We start from the raw sequence: 26362 nt of genomic DNA on the forward strand, positions 1-26362 counted from the left end.
CCCATTTCTTCAGGGAAGCCTACCCCGACCCCAGCTAGTACTGGAATCCTCTTCTACTCTTCCTACCACTCCATCCCCCACAGCTAATTACCTTTTGTACCACTATCCCCTCCCTCCTAGATTGTAAGCTCCAAGGAGAAGGGCCCTCTAATCCCTCTTGTATTGAACTGTATTGTTGCTGTACTGTCTCCCTCCATAATGTAAAGCGCTGAGCAAACTGTCGGCACTATATAAGTCCTGTATAATAATAATACTTTGGGCCACCTATTGCTAACCATCTACTTGAGATAAGTGGCTGGAGGTCTTCTCCACTATTCTCAAAGCATATATACTGTACATAAATTAATTGGCTGCCAGTGCTTAAAGTGAACCTGTCATGGACATAAAAGTAAGGTACCAAGACTCTTGAAGTACCTGCGTTATTCAAATCAATCCCTATGTACTTAAAATTCCACAATTCGGCTGTACACCGTGTTCTCTGCTATGCAGCTGCAACTTGGACCTAAGCTGAAGGCAAAGTTCACCTTTTCAAGAAAACAGCTTACTCAGTCAAGAGGCTCCAGTAAATATAACAAAATGTGCAAGTTTGTAAAATATTCATTAATTGTATTGTCATACCTGTAAGCCATTTAGCCCATCTGGAAGCTTAGACAAAAAAAATAAAGTTTGCAGCTGGAAACTCCAGTGGCCTGCTTTGCTGCTAGGTCACAAAAACCATTGATTTTTCGCTCCTACAATGCTGGGAGTGAGTGTCCAAAAGTTTTCACATCCTAGCAATAAAGCATAAAGTGGGTGTTGCTATTGTCCAGACTTTTATGTGGGGGGGTTGCATTTGGCCTACAAGTATGACAATAAAACTAATTAACATTTTATAATGCTGCACAAGTTTTCAATATCCACCTGGGCCCCTTGACTACATAGGCTATTTTCTGGAAAAGGTGAACTGAGACTAAGATTATTTTCTTGGGCCTCTACTTATGTCCAAGTTGGATTGTTTTCCCAGGCACCAATATTATTACTTAAAACAATTTAAGGCCACAACAAGCTCACACTAATACTAACACATTCTTACAAGAGAATTGACAAGTTGTCAGGCTTTCGTCAATTCTGATAATTGGCAAGTAAGTCCTAGTTTAGACCAAGCACATAGTATGCACACTTGTCACTCTCTTTGAAGGTAAAACTACATCTGCTTATTTACCATGAAACAATACTATATTTAAAACGAAAAAAAGGATACATTGCATAAAAAAAAATAAGTGCAGAAATTTTGATATTATGCATTTATGGCATTTTATGTCGGTTAGCTTACTGCGACATATCGGCATGGATGTCACTCCACTTCCTCAAACTCAATCTTTCCAAAACTGAGCTCTTAGTATTCCCCCCAGCCCGTGCTCCCTCCCCTGACTTCTCCATCAAGATCAACAACACAATCATCAGTCCCTCCCCTCATACCAGGGTACTAGGTGTGATCCTAGACTCCCATCTGTCCTTTCACCCCCAAATCCAATCACTGTCCAAATCTTGTAGATTTCACCTCTGCAACATCTTCCTAACCACGGAAACCACTAAGCAACTTATTCACTCCCTTGTTATATCTCGCCTTGACTATTGTAACTCCCTTCTCATTGGCCTACCTCATCGCAGGCTATCCCCTCTTCAGTCTATCATGAATGCTGCTACCAGACTCATCTACCTTACTAACCTTTCTGTATCTGCCTCCCCTCTCTGCCAATCCCTCCACTGGCTTCCCATTGCCCAACGGATAAAATTCAAAACACTAACAGTGACGTATAAAGCCATTCATAACACTGCCCCAAATTACATCACCGACCTTGTCTTTAAGTACCACCCAAACCGTACTCTCTGCTCCTCGCAAGACCTCCTACTCTCTAGCTCCCTTGTCTCCTCCTCCCATGCTTGTCTCCAGGATTTCTCAAGGGCTTCACCCATCCTCTGGTACTCACAAAATATTAACAATAGCGTATAAAGCAAATTTATAACTCTGCCCCAAATTACATCACCGATCTTGTCTCTAAATATCACCCAAACCGTACTCTCCGCTCCTCGCAAGACCTCCTGCTCTATAACTCTTGTCTCCTCCTCCCATGCTCATCTCCAGGACTTTTCCAGAGCTTCCCCCATCCTCTGGAACTCTCTACCCCAATTTATCAGACTATCACCTACTCTGCTCAGTTTCAGGCGATCTCTGAAAACCTCTCTTCAGGGAAGCCTATCCTGCCCTCAGCTAATAATGGAATCTTCTACTCTTCCAACCAGTCCATCCCCCACAGTTGCTACCTTTTGTACCACTAGCCCCTCCCTCCTAGATTGTAAGCTCCAAGGAACAGGGCCCTCCTAACCCTCTTGTATTGAACTGCATTGTTGCTGTATTGTCTCCCGTTATATTGTAAAGCGCTGAGCAAACTGTTGGCGCCATATAAATCCTGTATAATAATAATACTGCTATGTGTGCGATTTAATACCATGTTAAGGAAAAGGGGCACCAAAATGACAGTTTACTGAATAAGAAATTCAGGAGTCTCTGAAAATGTACATTGCTGTAGCTACAACCGCTTAAAGATCATGCAATGAATATTTTTGGGCTTTATCCATATATTAGTATGCACTAATATAGAAGTTTCACAATTAAAGTGCACGTTTCCTAACAAGGAATTTGGAGCAATTATTGCTTATTTCCTTCATAACATATTCATAAACATATTAGTTGCCTGGCTTTTAAGGACACCAGCTTCATTACTCCAAGTCACTAACCTGGAAAAAATTTGCAGAGAACAACAGTCAGAAGTTCTTACGGTGCTACTTGCTCTGGGTTAGTGACCAAAAGTAACAAAAGCAGTCAGCAGCAGCCAGCCAGCCAAGCAACTAGCATTTGCAGAATGATAAAGACCAGAATATTGACATTCACATTTCTCTCAGGAAGATTTCCTTTAATAGTGAATATGCTGGCCAGATTTAATTGAGGCCTTTTTCACGGTTTATTTGGCACAGGTTATACTCGTATGCATTCAACTGGGTTTGCTCTGCCCTCAGTTTGAAAGTCTATTCACATACATGGAGACCATAATATGGAACTGTAATTGTGCAGATCTGAAATACGACATACAACACAAATCAGACACAAACCTGGAATTCACGTAGCAGGGTAGAGACATTTGCCTCATTTGCCAAGTTTGTCATTATTTCAAGCTGTAGAAACAAACAAGCCTTTGTTACAACAAGCAATACATAACATAAAGTAAAGTACACAATTCGTACTCAACATCACTCCCAAAACAACAAACATCTGAACAATGTAAGCCTACGTGTGTCCAGGAAGATCTCAACCCCTTCAGTACTGGAAAAATGTAATCAAGGCCATGTATATGTTTTCTATATGAATGCTGGTAACATTCAACTTAACCAGCTTGCGTTAGGAAGAACTCTTGCACAAGTTACCCACATTGCTGGAAGGCCTTACTAAAAAATATATAAACATACAGCAAAGTTTGGCATAAGCCTCAATATAATAAACTGTACTTTTCCATCATCCAAAGCTCAACACATGCAGTTATTACCTTTTGCATCACTTTCCTCTCCCCTTTAAATTGTAAGCTCTCACAAGCAGGGCCCTTCTAACCTGCATGTATAGAATTGTATTGAACCTGTACCATCTCACTTTATTTTTGTACAGCGTAGTGCAAGCCGCTGCCACTATATAAATCCTGAATGAATATATTAATGTTAATAATAAGAGACTTCCAAATGCTCACAGTTTGTTAAGTGCTCCTTTCTTTATAGGCGTGTGACTGTCTATGCAATTACCTTAGTATCAATATGTCCTGCTAAAAAGTACCAAAACTTCAACTCCACCTAAACCACAATTTCCAAAAATATTGTGGTAAAAACTCGGAATTTTGACTTATTTATAAATTTCATATCTTGGAGTGGAGTAAAGGGATAGGCTGGATAATTATACCCTTAACCCACACCATGAGCCCCCTGGGGTTTTTTTTTTTTTCTAGTATGAAATGTGTAATGAGCAACCAAGGAATAGAAGGGAAGGTGTCCTGTACTGTACTCCAAGAAATAGAATTCACAGGTAAGTCATAATTCCATTTATCTTAATTTTACAGACATGTGCCAAGTATTCAAAGACCCTGGGACATCCCCAAGCAACGGGTAGGCAATAACTAGGCAAACAGAACAGAGCCAACAAGTTCAAAAATAGGGATTAACTGACCCAACTTGCAACAACCTTACAGCCAACAGCTGCATTCGCAGAAGATTGGACATCTACAGTGCCTTGAAAAAGTAGTCATACCCCTTGAAATGTTCCACATTTTGTCATTACAAACAAAAACGTAAATTAATTTTATTAGAATTTTACTTGATACACCGACACAAAGTGACACAATTGTGAAGTGGAAGGAAAATGATAAATACTTTGAAAATTTTTTTACAAATAAATATCTGAAAAGTGTGGCGTGCATTTGTATTCTGCCCCCTTTACTCTGATACCCCTAACTAAAATCTAGTGAAACCAATTGCCTTCAGAATTCACCTAATTAGTAAATAGAGTCCACCTATATGTAAAAAAAAAAGCCACTCCTCAAAAAGGGCCACATGCAGTCACGACTGAGCTTTGCCAAAAACGAACTTTGAAGATTCTGAAACCACATGGAAAAAGGTGTTATGGTCAGATGAAATCAAAATTGAATGATCTGGCAAAAACACTAAACAATATGTCTGGCGGAAATCCAATACAGCTCACCATCCAAATAACACCATTCCTACAGTAAAGCATGGAGGTTCTAATATCCTGTTATGGAGAATTTCTCTGCAGCCGGGACTGAAGCACTTGTCAGGATGGAAGCAAAAATGGATGGGGCAAAATACCGTCAAATTCTTGAGGAAAATCTGTTGCCCTCTGCCAGAAAGTTGTCAATGTGAAGAGGGTTTACCTTCCAACATGACAATGACATGTTGGTGTTATAGATCATTCACTTGAATGTTATAAGTTGCAGTGAGTAAATACAGCTGAAAAAAACTAAAAAACTGTCTGTTTTCATTTCATGCTGCATGTGATTATGATTATTTTAAAGGGGGGCCGATTCTTTTCTATACCCACTATATATAGACAGACTAAATCAATATATGTTCACATCAAGTGACGATACAAGTTCATGCCTATAAAGATAGGAGCACTCTACAAATATAACTAGCCTTTCTTAGAGAGAAAAGAGCAATCGACTCAGAATGAGCTATTCCAGTTGATCAATTTGTCTTATGAGAATATTAAAGTATGGGATGTTTATCATGGCTGGATATGGCCTAAACACATACTAACATTTGCTGATCAGACCGTATGGCCTATGATAGTGCATAATATCAGTACGCACAAAAAAAAAAAAAAAAAAAAAAAACACATCCCTTTGGGATTTTACAGATATCTATATATAGTCACATGCATTGCAACTCTACCAAAGAACAATACTCTACTGTATAAAGCACTTACTAAAATACAGACATCATATAAAAGCAAAAAGCATCCCTCTTCCCTCACAAAGCCTGTAAATATTATTTGTACTGACCTTTAGTGTTTTGACCATAGTTGGGTCAGTTGACCTAATGTAGAAACTTTTTAAAAATGGTTCAAACAGACCCTACGGAGTAAATGGAGAAAAAAGTTATTAGCAGAACATTTCTATCTTAATATTTTATTCAACAAATATCAGCTGCTTTACCTTCCTCTGTATAGACATGGTTGCTATGTTCTGAAGAACAATGTACTGCACTTCCCTGAAAAACATTAATAAAAGCAATGAGAACGATAGTGATTTGGAATTCAATCCAAATAAACCTTAATACTAAATCTCTCTCTCTCTCACCTAGGCATGCAGACTGCTTCTACAAACATTTGTGAAAGAATGGGTCGCGCTCAGGAGCTCAGTGGATTCAAGCATGGTACCATGATAGGTTGCCACCTGTGCAATAAATCCATCCATGAAATTTCCTTGCTACTAAAATATTCCACGGTCAACTGTTAGTGGTATTATAACAATGTGAAAGCAACTGGGAACAGCAGCAACTCAGCCACAAAGTGGTAGGCCACGTAAAATGACAGAGTGGGGTCTGCTGCAGTGTGAAGTGCGCAGTGTGCAGAAGTTGCCAACAGTCTGCAGAGTCAATAGCTAAAGACCTCCAAACTTCATGTAGCCTTCAGATTAGAACAACACTGCGTAGAGAACTTCATAGATAGGGTTTCCATGGCCGAGCAGCTGCATCCAAGCCTTACATCACCAAGTGCAATACAAAGCGTTCGGATGCAAAGCGTGGTGTACAGGATGCCGCCACTGTACTAGTGTTTTCTGGAGTGACGAATCACGCTTCTCTGTCTGGCAATCCGATGGAAGTGTCTGGGTTTGGCGGTTTCCAGGAGAACGGTACGTGCCTTGCTGCATTGTGCCGTACTGTAAAGTTTGGTGGAGGGTATATTATGGTGTGGGGTTGTTTTTCAAGGGTTGGGCTTGGACCCTTAGTTCCAATGAAGGGAACTCTTAAGGCGTCAGCATACCAAGATATTTTGGACAATTTCATGTTCCCAACTTTGTGGGAACAGTTTGGGGATGGCCCCTTCTTGTTCCAACATGACTGCACACCAGTGTACAAAGCAAGGTCCATAAAGAAATGGATGAGCGAGTTTGTGGTGGAGGAACTTGACTGGCCTGTACAGAGTCCTGACCTCACACATTCCCATAGACAGATTCCTAAACCTTGTGGACAGCCTTCCCAGAAGAGTTGAAGCTGTTATAGCTGCAAAGGGTGGGCCAACTCAATGGGATGCCATTAAAGTTCATGTGCGTGTAAAGGCAGACGCTCCAATACTTTTGGAAATATAGTGTATGTGTGTGTATATTTTATATACAATCACACACACTGAAAAGGTGCCAGCAGAGCTCAATCTCAGTCCCGTGAAAACTGAGATTGAGCTCTGCAGTCACTTTTGCAGCAATTGTTTTTTTATTCCAGGTCCCAATCCTGCACAATGTCCTTTTGTCTCTTTCAGTCAGCTGACCATGTCAACCGTGTTTATACTTTTCAGGACAATGTTTTCCCAGAAAATGTATAAGCCATCATAACCTTTGATACTGTACCTCGTGACATGGCAAATAAATTTGCAACTTCAGTCACAGAGACTAGCCAACTGGGCACCAACAAAGTGCCCTCTTTGAAGCTCAGTAAGCTCTGACAAACCGTATTATTAGCAGCGCAAGCAGTGAATAACAAAGGTGAGGCTTCCCACCTGTTAGTGTTTCATCACACAGCGGAAACAAATGACTGTTAGATCACTTCAGCTTTCAAAGCAAAACATGTTGTCACTTTTACACCTGCAAATCCTGTAGTGTTTCCATTTTTTTGTCTAACCCGTTTATATGTAGCTTTGTTCAAAAATTTGGAACCATGCAGAAATGTTCACATTTTGGATAGCAACTGATACTTTCACCCACCAAAGTAGCAATCTAATCAACCAACACATAGACAATGTCAAAACAGTTTAACCACTTGCCTCAGATGGGCGTACCCGTACGTCTTCTGAATTAAGTGGTTCTACCAGAGTCATGGATGCTGCTGCAGTCATGAGCCTGGTATCTTCTTTTTTCCCCAGCAGGTGATGCTGAATAATGTAAAAGCTGTAATGAGTTGCTAAATAGCTGCTGGATTGCTTTTACATGTGGAAGTCGGTCCTGCGCATATATGTAAACGGCGGACACACCACACATGTGAGGTATCAACACAAACATCAGAGCGAGAGCAATAATTCTAGCACTAGACCTCTTGTGTGACCCTAAACTGGTAACTTGTAAAGGCTTTTAAAGCGTCAGCTAAGGAGTTTTATATGTACCATCATTTGTCGCCATTCCATGGCCATGCGCATTTTAAATCATGACCGATTAGGTGTCTGTGTAACATCATGTTTTATATTTTACCAAACAATAGGGTACTTTTCTAAAAACTGTGTGTCTGAAAAAGTGCTGTGCAAATATTGTATGACACAAACTGCAACAACCAATATTTTTTTCTTCAGGGCCTTTGCTTTTAGAAAATATACAATGTTTGGGGGTTCTATGTAATTGTCTAGTTGTAAAAATCATTTTTTTTTGTTTTTTATGTATATGAGAAGCGTCAGAATAAGCTTGGTAGTCTAAGTGGCTAACTTTATATGTTTGTTTTATTCATCAAATTTTACTTTTATTAAAGGATCTTGCAGTTGCCGCAATTGAAGCTTTGCAGACGTTTTATTCTATTTTTGAAGATATTCAAGAGGAAATTTCATCTAACACCTTCTTTACTGTAAGGGTACTGAAGAAATGTGTACTGAAAATGGATTTGCAATCTTATATGGATAATAAATAATAAATCAGTAATTACAAGCTGTAATAAACATATGTAACATTGGGTTTGTCAATATTTGTAAATCAGTTTAACCACTTGCCGCCCGACGACGTACCTGTACGTCATCGGGTTTGAGTGGTGTTACCGGGGCCATGGCTGCAGCTGCAACCATGATGCCGGTATCCTTTTCAGCCAGCGATGCTGAAAAAAGCTGCTAGATTACTATTATATGCAGGGAAACTGAGTCCTCCGCCCCCCTTGCTGCTTTCAGTCCCAGGAAGCCGGAGACTGAAGCCAGGGGTTCTGTCAGTTGACCATAGAGATGTCCAGAAACCAGAACATTCCCGATCAGCTCTATGGTCCAACAAACCATATGCGATGAATGTTTTGTCACTTTCAGTTTCGCTCCCATGTAAACAGACTGCTACCAGTCTTTGAAATTATCAGATTGAACCGATCTGGGTTTGATCTGGTGCTTTGAAGGGCAGAGGATAAATCTGGGGTCTAATTATTGCAAAAGCAATAATTCTAACACCATAACTCCTGTGTAAGTCTAAACTGGTAACATGTAAAGGCTGTTAAGGCTTCGCCTATGGAGAGTTTTAAGTACTGTAGATTGTTGCCTTTCCACGAGAGTGCATAATTTTAAAGCGTAACATATTAGGTATCTAGTTACTCGGCGTAACATCATATTTTACCAAACAACTGGGTATTATATTGTGTTTTGTGCACACCATTTTATTCCCAAGGGCATCTGCTTAAAAAATTATGTTTGGGGTTCTAAGAAATTTTCTAGCAAAAAAAATGCAGTTTTCTTTGTAGGAGAAGAATGTAAGAGTTGGCCTGGGTCTCACGTGGTTAATGTGATCTTAAGAAATAAATTTTAAAAAAATCGTATTGAATATTTTACTGTTTCCCAATTGGGTAAAAAAAAAAATAATAATAATTGATGTTTCACTGGTTGGTCAACTCCACTTTAGCCTAGAATGACCATAGATACCCAGTTTGGGAAACATTTAAGTAGTATTATTATTATCCATGAAAGGTTGACTGAGTCTAACTGAGCTACAAAGTTAGGCTAAATCCAAATACCCATGTGCTTCATAAAGGAAATGCTACTCTGAAGAGCTGTGTGTACAGCAAGCTTTTCCAAAGCTTTTGTGCAGCTTCAGATACCAACATATATGGAGAGATAAGGAGAGGAATAGTAAGAAGTGGAAAGACCCCCTGGAGGAGGGAGGGAGAAATCCATCCATCCACCTAAATCCAGGAAATCAGGGCTCTGGATAACATCAAGACCCTCTGCTGGAAAAAAGTGTCACTACACGCATCCACCCATCCATCTAGGACAAAAATACATCTCTAAAATCACCCACAAGTCCATTTAAAGGGACACAAGCTGTTTTTGACCTCACTTAACGGTTTGGCCAAAAAAATAAGGTAAGCGCACATAGGAGAAGGAGCACTTAGTGAGGACGTATCACAGAGTGGACTTTTGATATTTATGTTGCTTTGAGATCGCACATGTATCAATGTTTCAGGGTTATGTAGAAATAAGCACATGATTTCCGTAGGATCACGTTATGATATATATGGTTATTATTTAAGAGATTTGTTCACACGGGATAACAACACACATTAATACAATAACTAAATAATTATAATTGAATATTTGTGGAGCGCGACACGATTTCACAATATTTGACTTTAGTTACACAATATTATGGGTATGTGTATGGTGTAAATGACCCACACATTTAATTATAATTTTATTATTTAATTTTTTTGTTTGTTGAATTTATTTGTAATTAGTAAAATAATTAAAACTTATTTTGAAATACACCATAGTAGCTCACAAGCACCACATTTATATAATTAGGACGTCCTGTAGTTCTCTGGAGAACTATCAATGGTGATAAAACAGCAAAAAACAAAAAGAACAACAAAATAATAAACTACTACTTGAAATACCTGTGACCACGAAGAAGGCGTACCAAAGACTTGGCAACTAAACTGGTCTCCGTTTTTGGTGCTAAGTGCCAATACAGCTGAGCCACGGCCATAACCACCTAAAATCAAAGACAGATATTACAATCTCTTCACAGTAAGATTTACATTTGAAAGCTATATGCTCATGCATATTTCTGAAAAGGTCTCCAGAATCTATTAAACTTTTCTACAGGTGAATTAAACTGTTGGGAATATAATTCGAATGAATATACAGTAATACCGATATACACATAAAACAGTCATACCGCAGCATTTCTACTCTGGAGCAATGGTTTTGTATTTCTTAGGAGAAGCCGATGGTCTGGGTCCATAGTGTATGGCTTTTTCTCTTTTTCATCTTTTTCATTTTCTTCATCAGATTCATAAAATTGCTTTGTGGCATTTTCCTCTGTGTCATCCTATAGGAATACAGAGTAAGGTAACTGAAATTGTGAAACAGGAAATAAACTAAAACAAAATCATAAATCATCAAAATTCACCTGCTTGGATTGATTATTCATATTATGCAAAGTTACTAAGCCTTTCTCAATAACGTACTGTAGATCTGAACATTCAAAGCAATGGTGGTTAGCTTACAGGATATAAGCGTCCTAGGTAACCAAAGGACTGCGCATAATATCCAATATATGTAACACTACAGAAAGCTGTCCGACTGTAGATATATAGCAAGATATGGTCAAAGACTGCAGATATGGAAAAAAGAAATGGTATGAGACCAAACATGCTATAGGAGTTGTCGAAGACTGGGGACATGCTTAAAAAGGAGCTTCAGCCAAGGTTCCATAAATTAAAAGTCAGCAGCTATAAAAGCTGTAGCTGCTGACTTTTAATGAACAGACACTTACCTGTCCAGGGATCCAGTACCGTCCTCACCAGGGCCAATTCTTTGCCAGTCTTCAGATCCCTGATGCAGGCATGTTAACTGCGGGAAGTCAGCTGTGACTCCTGCGGCATCTGCTAATACTTGGAACCAGCCCAACCCCAAAAATGAAGAATTCAAATTCCCCTTTTGGGTCACAGTTACGCTTTCAGGAGACAGACTGGAGACAAGTTACATGAGACAGCTTTTTTTCATATCAACTTCCATATTTCTGACCTCTACAACCCCCTTAAAAATTACTTGTGCCACATTTCATATTTCCATTAAGAAGATCGATTATAAAAGCATTAAAGTGATTGGAAATGTTCAAAAAAAAAAAAAAATCAACATGTCATACTTACCTGTTCTGTGCAATGATTTTGCACATAGCTGCCCCGACCCTGCTCTTCTCAGGTTCACTGCCGGCACACCTGGCCCCTTCCCCCCCCCCAGCTGAGTGCCCCCATAAGCAAGCTACTGCTGTTATGGGGGAACACGTGCGTGCTCGTTCCCAAGCTGGCTCTGTATGTACATTAACACAGGGCACAGCCTGGCCCTACTTCCTCCTCATCGGCTATGACTGATAGGAACGGAAGCCAATGGACTGAGCCAATGAGAAGGGAGAGAGCCTCTGCTCTTGTGCACATCATTGGATTGAGATCGGACTTGGCTGGGGAGGGGAATTGCACACTAAAGATTTGTTTACCCTAATGAAGAATGCAAGAATGAATGGGGAATAAACAGCACAGAAAAATTAAAACCGTGTAAAAGATATAAACTAAACCATTCAACCTATTGGTATCCACAGCCTACTGTAGGTAAAGAAGAAACAGACTACTGTCTGCAGGGGCACGGAGAGCTGGCCACAAGTTGGACACCAGAGACTGTGTAAAATAATATGTGTTCTTTCAGTTCACCTAAACCAGGGGTCTCCAAACTTTCTAAAAAAGGGCCAGTTCACTGTCCTTCAAACTTTAGGAGGGCCAGACTGTGACCAGCAGGAGCAGAATATAGTATTAAGGGGGGAGGGGGGGAACAGTTTCCCATTATCGGTATCAGTGGGAGGAATAGTGCCCCATCATTGGCATCAGTGGAAGGAATAGTGCACCATCCCTGGTGTCAGTGGAAGGAATAGTGCCCCATCATTGGTATCAGTGGGAGGAATAGTGCCCCATCATTGGTATCAGTGGGAGGAATAGTGCCCCATCATTGATATCAGTGGGAGGAATAGTGCCCCATCACTAGTATCAGTGGGAGGAATAGTGCCACATCATTGGCGTGAGTGGGAGGAATAGTGTCTCATCACTGGTATCAATGGGAGGAATAGTGCCCCATCATTGATGTCAGTGACACCAATGATGGGGCACTATTCCTCCCACACAGACACTAATGATGGGGCACTATTACTGCCACTGACACCAATGATGGGGCACTATTACTGCCACTGACACCAATGATGGGGCACTATTACTGCCACTGACACCAATGATGCTTACATAGCTGACCCCTGCTCCAGCCCGGGCTCCCTCCCTCTTCCATCCACAGCCAGCATACCCCGTTGTCAGTGTCAGTGGCAGGAACTATGTCCCACTGTTGCTGACAGTGGGGGGAATAATGGCCCAAGGGCCCCATAAAAGCAGGCAAAGGGCCACATCTGGCCCCAGGGACATAGTTTGGAGATCACTGACCTAAAGCATAGATGTCTGAGTGAAAACAGGTAATGTACACATAACATAAAAAAGAATTTAGAAAATGCTTCAATCCTGGATTTTTCAGCTGCGTTGCAGGAGATCAGCTGGCCTCATTTACCTAATTGTACGTGCACTGTAGTGTATTGAGCAGGCTGAGTACATCTGATTGTTTTGATGTAGTTCCACACAAGTTGGATTCTACTGAGATTGTCTGAGCCACACAAACCACAGAAGTGACTGGTGAACCAGTGGTCAAACTACCCCCAGGAAATTAAAAAAAAAAAATGCAAAAACAGTTCTGGCAGTGAAAGGGTTAAAGGATAAGTTCACCATGTGGAACAAGTAACATGTTCTCATTTCTGCAGCACCTCAGTGATTGGAGCCCTCTGAGTGACATCAGTACAGGAAGAATACTACCATACCAGCTGTCACTTTTTGAAACAATCACGGCTGTGCGGGGTTCCACCCACCCGGCCATGTCAATCATTCACAGAGTTCTGTGAATGAATCAGCTGCAAGTCTCAACAGCCTTTATGGATGTCGGCTTGTAGTTCTCAATTAATTACCACGGCGCTGTTGAGTGCTGTGGTAGATCATTGATCCTTCCTGTCAGTGTGAAACTGCCTGCCTGTCCAATGTGTGATATACGGGCAGAAAGATTACACCGACAGTCTGCAGGAGCCCTACATTACACCCACCCACTGGTGCAATGCTTTCACTGCAAAAAAAGAAGAGCATTTATTTTTTTTTAAACCACTTGCCCTACAGAGGATTTACTCCCCTTCCTGACCAGGCCATTTTTTGCGTTACAGCACTGCGTTACTTTAACTAGTTGCCGACCGCAGATAGCCGAATGACGGCTGCACTGCGGCCGGCCAGTTCTGAGTGGACGTCATATGACGGCCTCCCAGAATGCGCTCTCCTGCGCGCCCCAGGGGGCGCGCACCCGGCGATCTCCGTGATCGCTGTGTCCTACGGACACAGCTGATCACGTGATGTGGTAAAAGGCCAATCACAGCGGCCTTTTACCACGTGATCAGCGCTGTCCAATGACACGCTGATCACAGGGAAATGCAAGTGCCGGTTCTCGGCTGCACTTTCCTCACGCTGTCAGATCGTGAGGAAAGTACTGCCGAGAACCGGCAGTTGTCAGAGCGGGGATCGGCACCGATCATCAGGGCACTGATGATCAGTGCCCTGTTGATCGGTGCCCAGCAGTGCCACCCGCAAGTTCCGCCCACCTGTGCCCAGCAGTGCGCCCACTAGCTCTGCCCACCTGTGCCCAGCAGATCACCCACCTGTGCCCAGCAGTGCACCCAGCTGTGCCACTCTGCAGTGTCACACACCTGTGCCCAGAAGTGCCACCTACCTGTGCCCAGCAGTGCCACCCACCTGTGCCCACCCACCTGTGCCCACCAGTGCCACCCACCTGTGCCCACCCACCAGTGCCACCCAGCAGTGCAGCCCAGCAGTGCTGCCAGTCAGTGCCACCAGTCAGTGCCCAGGGGTTGTGCCAGTCAGTGCCGCCAGTCAGTGCCCAGCAGTGATGCCAGTCAGTGCCGTCTATCAGTACCCATCATCAGTGTCACCTATCAGTGCCGCCTATCAGTGCTGCATATTAGTGCCGCCTATCCGTGACACCTCATTAGTGCTGTCTATCAGTGCCCTTTAGTGCTTCCTATCAGTGCCCATCAGTGCTGCCTATCAGTGCCCATCAGTGTTGCCTCATCAACGTACATCAGTGAAGGAGAAAAAATACCGGTTTGAAAAATTTTATAATAGAAACAAAGAAACTTTTTTTTTTTTCAAATTTTTTGAACTTTTATTATTTATAGCGCAAAAAGTAAAGCGCCCAGTGGCGATTAAATAACACCAAAAGAAAGCTCTATTTGTGAGAAAAAAATTATCAAAATTTCATATGGGTACAATGTTGCATGACCGCGCAATTGTCAAAGTGCGGCAGCGCTGAAAGCTGAAAATTGGCCTGGTAAATAAGGGGGTATAAGTGCCTGGTAGGCAAGTGGTTAAATGATAATTGCGTGGTCATGCAATGCTACACCCAAATTAAATTTATGTCCTTTTTTCCCCACAAATAGAGCTTTCTTTCGGTGGTATTTGATCACCTGTGCGGTTTTCATTTTTTTTGCACTATAAACAAAAACAAAACTGACAATTTTGAAGAAAAAAAACATTTGTGACTTTTTGCTATTAAAACATGTCCAGTAAAAAAATTAAACAAAAATCACATTTCGTCATAAATTTAGGCCAAAATGTATTCTGCTACATGTCTTTACTAAATAAAAATTTCAGTATGTGTAAATGAATTGGTTTATGTGAAAGTTATAGCGTTTAAAAATGGCGGTATATATACTGCAATTTTTATGTTTTTTTACTTTACTAGTAATGGCGGCGATCAGCGACTTATGGCGCAACGGGGCGGGCATTCTGACACTGGAAGGAACTGACTTGGTGTCACTGACCTCCCCAATGACACCAATACAGTGCTCAGTGCTAAAAAAAAAACAAAAAAAAAACACTGACACTGCACAAATGGCACTGGGAAGGAAGGGGTTAACACCTGGGGCAATCAAAGGGTTAACTGTGCTGTTTCACTGTGTGAGTGCTTTACACTGTAAGCACACTGCTTTGTATGGCTCTGTGATGGCACAGGTCTCTCCCCTGTCTGAGATATTCAGCGATCACCGGGTGCCGGTAAGGAATCACCAGCCGGGACCCGATGATTGACAGCCGAGGCCGGGAATGGCAGCGCATGTAAGGTGCGTCCCCTACCCGGAACTGCACAATTATATATGTGATTTTGTACACATGTGCCGCCCTGTTGCAGTACTTCTGGAAGCAGTTAAAGGTGCACTTATCCTTTAACAGAGCAGGCACCAAAGCTTGATTTGGCTGCTCAGCATACATCTGTACCAAGTACCCAAGTGTTTTGTTTTCCCCTCATTGGGGCCAGCGCCTCATTTACTCACTCTGTAGATGCACTTCTGCTGTGCATAAAGAGCTTGACACTCCCCTTTTCTGACAAGCACCGATTGGGTCACACTGCAAGGTCTTGTCTCTCCCTGCTATTCCCCGGGTGCAGTGCTGGAGACAGGCAGGGAGGTGTGGAGGAGATAAACAGCACACTGTCAATAGTTGCCGTAAAGCCCCTTTGTTTATAAAAGCCCCAGACATTCCTAAAAGCATCTCAGGTTTAAATATGGTTTTGGATAAAATTATTTTTTTTTTTATCAGGACAAGTAGGATTATCATAAAGGACAAGTAGACTGGAACCCGATTTATTTCTTTGGGCAAGTATTTTTTTTTTTTTTTTAATTTCAACACTCCTGGATGGATTTAGCTCCTGTTCCCCACCTGTAGAGAACATACACTATAGTGGCTGCTCTGCGCTCATCACAGCAAATAAAGCCAGATCAGATGAACCTCCACTTGAGAGATTCATCACTGTAGGGATAACCAAGTCATCCAAGTTCCGACATGTTGATGGGGAGAAAGGATTCCTCCAGTGTCCCCTGCATTAAAAAAGTGCCTAGGACTCCTCCCTAGCCCTTTAGGCTACCATACCTTGTGAGGATCTACCAAGACATCAGAAGGGATTTTCCCAACTTCAAAGTCGGATACCTGTGGCACTAGACCAGGGATTACTTGGTCTTCGGTGTCAAGCAGCTCAGTATGTCTACACACTTAAGGACTTGTCCCATGATGACAGAATATTTAGATGTAAGAGGTCTGGAACAGAATTGAGCAAATGGAACGGTCTCAAAAGAGGCTACCATCAAGCCCAGAAATCTCATGCAGATCCAGAGTCCGTTGACTCATGGACTGTAGCATTCAAGTCTGGGAAAAGGGAGAATTTTTGCCAGGGATGCAAAAAATTCTGGCTTAAGTTGTATCCAGGATGAGACCTAGATTCTACAAACGATCAGCCAACTCTTAAAACACAAACCTCTTTAAAGGTTCAAGCTATATCCAAAACTTTTTAAAGGGTTGGTCATATATACCAGGTGAGAGCACAGCCGGTGAAGGTGTACATTTGGTTGATATCACAACTTATTGGTGGATTGCACACAAATCATTTCTGTTACATCACCAGAAGGGGTGTGAAATCACGGACTGAATAAAGACATTTTGTGCTGCAATAGTGATATTGTAATTTTACACAGAATTTGTTTTGGATTATACTTTGGTCTTGATATCACATATTTTGATTGGCAGTGGAGCGCGACACGATTATATATTTCTGGATTTGCTATGACACATTGGTATGAGTATGTGTAGGCGACCCACTTTTTTAATTTTTTATTTTCTTTTGTTATTCACAGCACAAGATTGGTTTAACACATTGAGAACTATCTTCATACCATAGTAGCTCACAAGATCCCACTGTTTAAGAACGTCGCTGGTCCTTGTTGGGTGTATATGCTATGGCCCACAATCAAATTGTACAAATCTTCAGTGAAAAAGAGCTCCATAAAATCAAGGGGAGTAGTTAAATTTGCTGTTTCCACCTGCATTCCAGGTTGGGCAGTGAATAGGGGGAAGCACAGGTGCTGCAGAATTAGTGAGCTGACAATTGGGATTTGCAAGCACGTCTGGAAGAACACTAGGGGCTCCACGGGCCTGTGTGCAAATTCTTGGTGGCTGTGGGACACTACTTGTACTCGCCACCACACCAGCTTTTACTGCACTTATGGGACTCACCATGTCACCAAGTGATACTGCAGTGCTGGTATTAAAAAAAAAAGACCAGGATATACTAGGCCGCTGGTGCTCGCCAGTTCACCAAAAAGGTAGAGCAGCACTAGTACTGCCACTCTGCTGCATATAAGACAAGTCATGCGATCCTAGCACTTCAGCTACATGGGGTCGCGTACGCCTGATCTTAACAGGGACCTCTTCTCCATCGTCCGAGCTACCTGTCAGGGTGCCGTTGCTGTCTACAGGTTCGTATTCTGAGGCTGATTGTGTCAGGGAGTCTTCCCCTTCGCTCTCACCTGACATGCTCAGAATCCTGTAGGCCTCTTCACTAGTGTACCTTTCGTTGGACATTTTGGACTCTAAATTTACAGATACCTAGTGCGACTCACGGGAAAAAGAGCACCTGGCTGACAGGGACTGCTTGAACCACAAAAAAAAAAATTTACCAGCACGTACTAACATAGATCAGGCCTGATTCTGCGAACAGTGCAGTTTTGTGTGCAATGTGTTACAGGTGACAGTGATCAGAAATTATACTGACACTGCACTTCTTGTTAGGGGTGGGGAGGGGTAGCATTAGGGCAAAACGCTAGTGCTGGCAGCAAACAGGGATGATCCTGCTAACACTGCGTTTTTGAGGACGCTAATACTAAGGGGGCACTGGTATAGTTTTGTTCGTGATCAATATATTGATCCGTACAAACACTATACTAGTAATGACGGTGATCAGGGACCTATAGCGTGAGTGCGATAGTGTGCGGGCAACCTAACACTAGCTGACCCTAGCTGGGGGGGGGGGGCGCACACATGCGTGGTGTAAACCCGGAAGAGCAAAAGTGTCATACAGGTACGTCGCTTTGCCTGCAGCTACCGCCATCCGCAGTGCACTGCGGGCAAGTGGGAAGTGGTTAATGGATAGGTTCACTTTTAAAAAAATAATAACTGCACAATTTTGTTTTATATTTTTTTTTTTTTTAGGAGCCCGAAAAGCATTGCACCAGCGATCAGCAGACCGTGGGTGTAATGCATCGTACATCATACAACCAGTTTCACACTGACAGGAAGAATCCCTGAACTACCAGAGTGCTCACCAGCGTTGCAGTAGTTCATTGAGAACTACAAGCCGACATCCACAAAGGAGGTTGGTACTTGTAGTTGATTCATTCACAGCATTCACAGAACTCTGTGAATAAATAATACATCATGTGGGCAGAGCCCTGCACTGTCATGCTCTTTTCAAAAAGTGACAGCTGGTACAGGGAACTACTCCTCATGAAAACTAGTGGAAGATGTAACATATTGCTGAGGGTGAACTTATCCTTTAACCTTTTGGCTGCTAGTGCCGTTTTTGCATTTTTTCACACATTTAAAAAAAATCATTTTAGGCCTGAAGATTACATAAAACTCCCAACATTAAATATTTTCTGAAAGCAGACACCTTAGAGAAAAAAAATAGTGGTAGTTCTAATTTTTATGTGATACGATATTACCGCAAAGATGTAGGTAACACATTAAAGTTAATTTTAGGGCCCAAAAATGCAATAAATTACCCGATTTTTGGTAAAATACAAAAGATGAGTTTGCACTGAATATGTAGCTAACCAACCGGTCAAACCTTAAATTTGTGTAATTCCGTGAAATGGCAGCAAACTTCAGTACCCTATTTTTTCTATAGGCAACGCTTTAAAAAAAAAAAAAAAAAAAAAAAAAAAAAAAAACCTATAAGTCAGTTTAGTGTTACACAGGTGGTCTGGTGCTAGAATTATTGCTCTCATTCCGGCATGCACGGCCACATGTAACATGTGTATCGGAACTGAAGTTTTCATGAGTAAGCAACCCGATTTGTGCTTTTACATTTGTATGTGCCTTATGTGGGGTGGGCTCAACGTTTGGGGGGGGGGGGGGGGGTATTTTTTGTGCTAGGGTATAACTTTCTTTTTTTTTTTACAATTAAACTTTTTTTTACTCAATTTTCTCTTTCTATCTCAAAGGGAACAAAAAGTCCCCTATGTGATGATTTTGGTGACAGGTTCTCTTTAATGAGATCCAGTGTCCACATTGCCAGGGTTTCTGAAAGCATTTGGGTGGAAGCACAGCACTTCTACCTGGCAAGTAAGCCCTAGCAGGGCAAAGTGTTAAAAAATCTACCTGCCCAGCACCTGGAACTGCATGTCCCAGGCATCAGGCAATACAAATTCAGCATCCCTGAAGTCTTCTCTCCCCTCTACCTGGTCTTGCAAGCTTTGCTAAAAACAGGTGGAGCCATTGGTTTTTGTTGTTGTCAATCAACTCCAGTAAGGAAGGAGCAGGGGGTGGGGCCAAGCTGAGCAGCCTGTATTTATGGACCTACACAGCCATCCCGGGAGCATGCCCACACATGTGCCCCCAGAGCAAAAGGATTGCTATGGTGGCACACACAGAAGAGGCGGAGTGCACCGATGGGGGACCCTAGAAGAGGAGGCAAGGGGCTGCTTTGTGCAATAGCATTGCAAAGAGCAGGTTATTACTTTTTTTTTTTAAATCACAAATTTTTTCTCCATACAGAAAAAAAAAAAAAAAAAAAAAAAAAAAAAAAAGACATTCATCCATCAAGGACACTAAAAGAAAAAAAAAAAAAAAAAAACAACTGAGGCATGTGAGGAGTGGAAGAGATTACCACAGAATGGTCACTGTTGTGTTTTTTTTTTCTTTTGCCAGTGTCCAAATCCTCCTTTAGGCCTTTAATGAATGAGAAGAAAATAACATTAATTTCAAACAAACCCGCTGCTGTTTCCAAACAGACAATTTAAAGTGTTCTTTTGGTTTTTGTTTGTGCCAGGCAGAAGTGCTGCGCTTCCGCCCAAATGCTTTCACAAACCCTGGGTTTTTTCTGGAAAAAAAGCAGCAAGCCTAATGGCTATTACTAGATTGTGTATAATGATTTTTTTTGAGGTTATTGAAACAAAAACCTATACACATGCTGTTTTACCTATAAAGCACCTACAAAATGTTGTGGGGCATAACTGAAAACAACTGGGAATGCACAGCCGTGGCAAATCTGCTCCTTTGCTCCATATTTTAACAGGAGAAAATTCCATTAACAAAATCCACCATTGTTGATTTGTAATGCAATTACCCTAATGAAACATATCACGCTTTTGCTTACTGCGCTCCAGCAGTGTTATGGGTCACAAGACGCTGTCTTCACTGGCTGTATGCAAATTAAGTATTCCATTAATAACCAAAAAAAAAATTCCAACACATTTAAATAAAGAAGAAAAAAGAGAGATAAAATACATTGTTCATTAGGAACAGCTCAACAAATATTCCATTGCGTGATTACTGATTTTAGATGGTTACACTGTGAAAGATAAAAACACATACTGTACATATATACACACATATAAGTTCAGAAAATAAATTATGTGTGTTACAATGGAATGACACGGGAGGGGGGGAGAGTATTGAACACGAAGAAAGGAAGGTGCAAAAAAGGCATGGAAAGCCAAGACACCAGCTGAAACCTATCAGTAATTAGAAAGCAATTCTGCCCCTTGTCAATGCAAATTAACCTCTTCACGCCTAAGGGTAAAACAAATCTTAAAGCCCAAGCACAATTTTGCAACTTTGACATGCATTAGCAAAACTGTACATATTATAACAACTAATTTTTGCATCCAGGTGGATTATACCTTGTTTTTTTCAGGACACATTGGGCTTTCATTTGGGGGTAAATGGTAATGATATCTCCTGATTTTCTTATTATTATCAAAGGAAAACTGACCTAAAATAGTATATATATATATATATATATATATATATATATAATATATATAATATATTAAATTTAGTTGTATATTTCTTGCTACTACCATAACCAACTACCAATGAACAACCCAAAATAATTTCTCCTGCTCCTGACGATCGCAGCAATACCACATATGTGTATGTTAGTTGTTTCTGCCTGTAGTATGACCCAGGAACAATAGTGCGCTTTTTGTTTTGTTTTTTATCCTGCCACTGACGCCAATTTAAAAATTAACCACTTTTACACCCTTTTGCACTTTGAATGACAAAAGTTTTTTTTAGTATTTTTTTCACACAAATAGAGCTTTCTTTTGGTGGTATTTAATCACCACTGAGTTTTTTTATTTTTTGCTAAACAAAAAAAAAAACTGAAACTTTTGAAAAAACGCAATTTTCTTAGTTTGTTATATAATTTTGCAAATGAATAATATATCTTCATAAATTAAGGTCAAAATGTATTCTGCTACATTTCTTTGGCGAAAATACCCCAAATTAGTGTATGTTAGTCTGTAGGATAGTCCATAAACCACGGTATATATATCTGACAATTGATCAATCCTGATGTACTGATGGCCCATCTCATTTCTTGAGGCCCGAAAATGCCAGGATAGTACAAATATTCCATACATTACCCATTTTTGAAAAATAGACAGTTTTTTGGAGGTTGTAATTTTTTTGTTACAATTTTATGGAAAATGTAGAAACAAAAAAAAAAAAAATAAATCACAATGTGTAATTTTTTTTTTTTTTTACATATTGTCACCAGTCCAGTACAGCGTTATAATATAGCTGGTGTGGCGGTGATCAAGGACACTGACTGGTGACAGTATGTAAGAAAAATAAAAATATAAATTAATTTTTTTATTTTTCTATTTTTTTATTACATTATTCTTTTTTTCTTACTATTTTTTAAGTCACACACTGTGACCAAACCAATACAATGTTACCATAGTAATATTGAACTACTCTGGGCAAGTGATCAGGATTTTTCTTTTTTTTTTCCCTCTTTTTTTACACATTATGATTGCTAATACCAATGTATTTAATTGATATTTGCAATCATTTTTACTGAGTGAAACATATTTATTCAGTCTTTAATTGTGCTTAGCTGTTATTGGGCAAAGCTCATCACATGATACAGATGGGCAGTGATTGGCCCTGTCTGTACCATGTGACTGCTTTGACCAATCACAGCAGATCACGTCAATTGTATACAATGGATGGCATGACAGGAAGCCATCCATTGTATACAACTGACATGTGATCCGCTGTGATTGGTCACATGACACTGGCAAAGGCCGGTGTAGTGATATGTCATCGTCTGTGTCACGACAGATCGCGTCACTGCGCAGCCCCTTTTGATAGGACATCTGCTATAGGACGGGCGAGAAAGGTGTTAAAGAAAAAAAAATCCTGGCCAAAAAAAATACTGACCCTGACCCAAACACATTTTTGCTCTCTGAAAGGACAGAGATGTATCTCTCTCCTCCATTCAGAGAGAAAACAAGGGGCGCAGGATTAACAGTGACTGATAACTGTGATATCCAATCAGAGGCTTTAACAGCAATCGTGACCCGGAATCAGGAGTTTCGGGGTCCCGATTGTTCAAGCGGGACCTGGGCTCTCACTGACACCCCGGTCTTCGGTTAATACCAGCTAGTTCAGTCTCAAACGATGGCCTATAAAATGATGTCTCATTACACAAGAAACATCTCATGATGGGTAAAAGCAAAGAGCTCTCTTAAGACTTTTGCAAACTTATTGTTGCAAAACATACTGATGGCATTGGTTACACAAGGATTTCTAAACGTCTGAATGTTCCAGTGAGCACTGTTGGGGCCATAATTCGGAAGTGTAAAGAACATAATTTCACCATAAACTGGCCATGACCAGGTGCTCTTCCCAAGGTTTCTGACAGAGGAGTGAAAAGAATTATCAGAAGAGTTATCTAAGAGTCAAGGACCACTTGTGGAGAGCTCCAGAAACACCTGGAATTAGCAGATATAACTGTTTCAAAGAAAACAATAAGTAATGCACTCAACTGCCATAGCCTGTATGCACGCCCACCACCAAGACTCCATTGCTGAAGAAAAAGTATGTTGAAGCTTCTTTAAAGTTTGCCGCACAACATTTAGACAAGCCTGTGACATACTGGGACAATATAGTCTGGTCAGATGAGACCAAAATTGAACTCTTTGGATGCCATAATACACACCATGTTTAGAGGACAAATGGCAATGCACATCACCCCAAAAAAACACCATACCAACAGTGAAGTTTGGAGGTGGGAACATCACAGTTTGGGGATGTTTTTCAGCATACGGTACTGGCAAACTTCATGTCATTGAAGGAAGGCTGAATAGAAAAATGTGCCAAGACATTCTTGATAAAAATCTGCTGCCATCTACTAGGATGATAAAGATGAAATGACGGTGGACATTTCATCAAGAAAATGATCCTAAACACAAAGCCAAGGAAACTCAACTGATTTCAAAGAGTAAATAAAGCTGCTAGAATGACCAAGCCAGTTGAATCCAATAGAAAATGTATGGAAAGAACTAAAAGATCAGAGTTCATAGAAGAGGCCCATGGAACCTTCAATTTTTGAAGACTGTTTGTCTGGAAGAATAAGCCAAAATCACACCTGAACAATGCATGCGACTAGTGTCTCCATACAGGGGGCGTCTTGAAGCGGTCATTACCAACAAAGGATTTTGTACGAAGTATTAAATAAATTTCAGTTAGCGTGTTCAATACTTTATCCCTGTGTCATTACATTTTATTACACAACTTAATTTCTGAAATTATTTGTCTTTGCTTCTTTGTATGCATGGATTGCTCGGGTTGTTACCAACATGTGGAGAGAAAAATGGTGACGTGTTCAAAACTTTTTACCCGCTGTGTGTATATGTATGTGTGTATATACACATACACAGCTTTTACCCGGTGGCAGGTCCTCTTTAGGGAGACATCAGGGGTCTTTTAGATCCTGTCAGCATAACAGAGTGTCAGAAGACCTTACAGAGGAGATCAGGGAATGAGTGTTCTCTGCTGACCCAGCGCTCTCTATTCTGGCAAACCCAAAGGATGTTCCAGATACCTAGGAGGGAAAGGTAAGCCTGGAACACATGGTGAGGGGAAAGCGGCACCCTCACATATACGGAGAAGTGATCAGGCGTAAAAAGGTAAACAAACTAAGCTGCTATAGTGCCAGTGAGATATGGCAGCAGCATCGTAGGGGTTGAAGACCCTGCAAGTACAGAAAGATGTCTGTTCTGTCAGAAATGCACTCTGCTCTTAATTTCCTATTTTGGGCTGAAAGCACAGTATTTCTGTGGACTGAGTAGTGTCAGCCCTGCCCCATTTTCTTTTCCTAATCTACTCAACCAATCCCACTGTCTTCATGGTCTTCAGCACTAATTATTATTATACAGGATTTATATCGCGCCAACAGTTTGCGCAGCGCTTTACAAAATGAAGGTAGACGTTACAGTTACAATACAATTTGGTACAAGAGGAAACAGAGGGCCCTGCTTGTTAGAGTTTACAATCTAGTTCGCTTCTGCAAAAGACTTGTGCAAAGCTGATAGACACATACCCAAAAAGACTTGCAGCTGTAATTTCAGCAAATGTGGTTCTACAAAGTATTTACTCAATCTAACAGGTTTTCTTCTAAGATTGCCCTGTATTTGGCTCCATCCGTCTTTCCATTAACTCTCACCAGCTACCCTGTCTCTGCTGAAGAAAAGCATCCCCACAACATGATGCTGCCACCACCATGTTCTACGGTGGGGATGGTGTGTTCAGGGTGATGTACAGTGTTAGTTTTCTGCCACACATAGCGTTTTGCTTTTAGGCCAAAAAGTTCAATTTTGGTCTCATCTGACCAGAGCACCTTCTTCCACAAGTTTGCTGTGTCCCCCACATGGCTTCTCACAAACTACAAATGGACATCTTATGGCTTTCTTTCAACAATGGCTTTCTCTTGCCACTCTTCCACAAAGGCCAGATTTGTGAAGTGCACAACTAATAACTGTCCTGTGAACAGCTTCTCCCATCTGAGATGTGGATCTCTGCAGCTCCTCCAGAGTTACCATGGGCCTCTTGACTGCTTCTCCTTGCCCAGCCTGTCAATTTAGGTGGACGGCCATGTCTTGGTAGGTCTGCAGTTGTGCCATTCTCTTTCCATTTTCAGATGATGGATTGAACAGTGCTCTGTCAGATGTTCAAAGCTTGGGATATTTTTTTTTATAACCTAACCCTGCTCTAAACTTCTCCACAACTTTATCCTTGACCTGTCTGGTGTGTTCCTTGACCGTCATGATGCTGTTGGTTCACTAATGTTCTCTAACAAACCACTGTGAGCTGTATTTATACTGAGATTAAATTGCACAAAGGTGAACTATTTATTAATTAAGTGACTTCTAAAGGCAATTGTTTCCACTAGATTTTCGTTAGGGGTATCAGAATAAAGGGGGCTGAATACAAATGCACGCTACACTTTTCAGATATTTGTAAAAAAAAAATTGTGAAAACAATTTATCATTTTCCTTCCACTTCACAACAATGTGCCACTTTGTGTTGGTCTATCACATAAAATCCCAATAAAATACATTTACATTTCTGGTTGTAACAAACTGTGGAAAATCTCAAGGGGTGTGAATACTTTTCAAGGGTGTGTGTGTGTGTGTGTGTGTGTGTTTTTGTAGTCCCCCCCCCCCCCCCCATATGGACTATTTAAACAGGACACTAAATTCCGAAAAACGATGTGCTTCCAACTGACACACACACTGCTATTCACTGTGACATCTAAGCTATTCTGGAATCAACATATCATCAATATCAATTCACTGAGAAAACAGAAATCACATGGGAAGGGAAGTCATTAGTCTGAGAGAGA

General features: G+C 41.1%; 1 protein-coding gene across 1 annotated transcript in view; it reads right to left on the reverse strand.

The window, feature by feature from the left end:
• Positions 1-3138: 3138 nt before the first annotated feature.
• LOC149440624 (AP-3 complex subunit beta-1-like) overlaps positions 3139-26362 on the reverse strand; it is a 116261-nt gene continuing 93037 nt past the window's right edge. Inside the window, exons 8-12 of the mRNA XM_089658381.1 lie at positions 10656-10808; positions 10372-10469; positions 5751-5805; positions 5598-5669; positions 3139-3213 (exon numbers count right to left, since the gene is read on the reverse strand). Of these exons, the coding sequence (XP_089514507.1) occupies positions 3139-3213; positions 5598-5669; positions 5751-5805; positions 10372-10469; positions 10656-10808 (453 nt within the window). The remainder of the gene's footprint in view (positions 3214-5597; positions 5670-5750; positions 5806-10371; positions 10470-10655; positions 10809-26362) is intronic.

Source organism: Staurois parvus, unplaced genomic scaffold (genome assembly GCF_062004578.1).
Source record: "Staurois parvus isolate SC_StPar_1 unplaced genomic scaffold, SC_StPar_1.0 ptg001065l, whole genome shotgun sequence".
NCBI lineage: Eukaryota > Metazoa > Chordata > Amphibia > Anura > Ranidae > Staurois > Staurois parvus.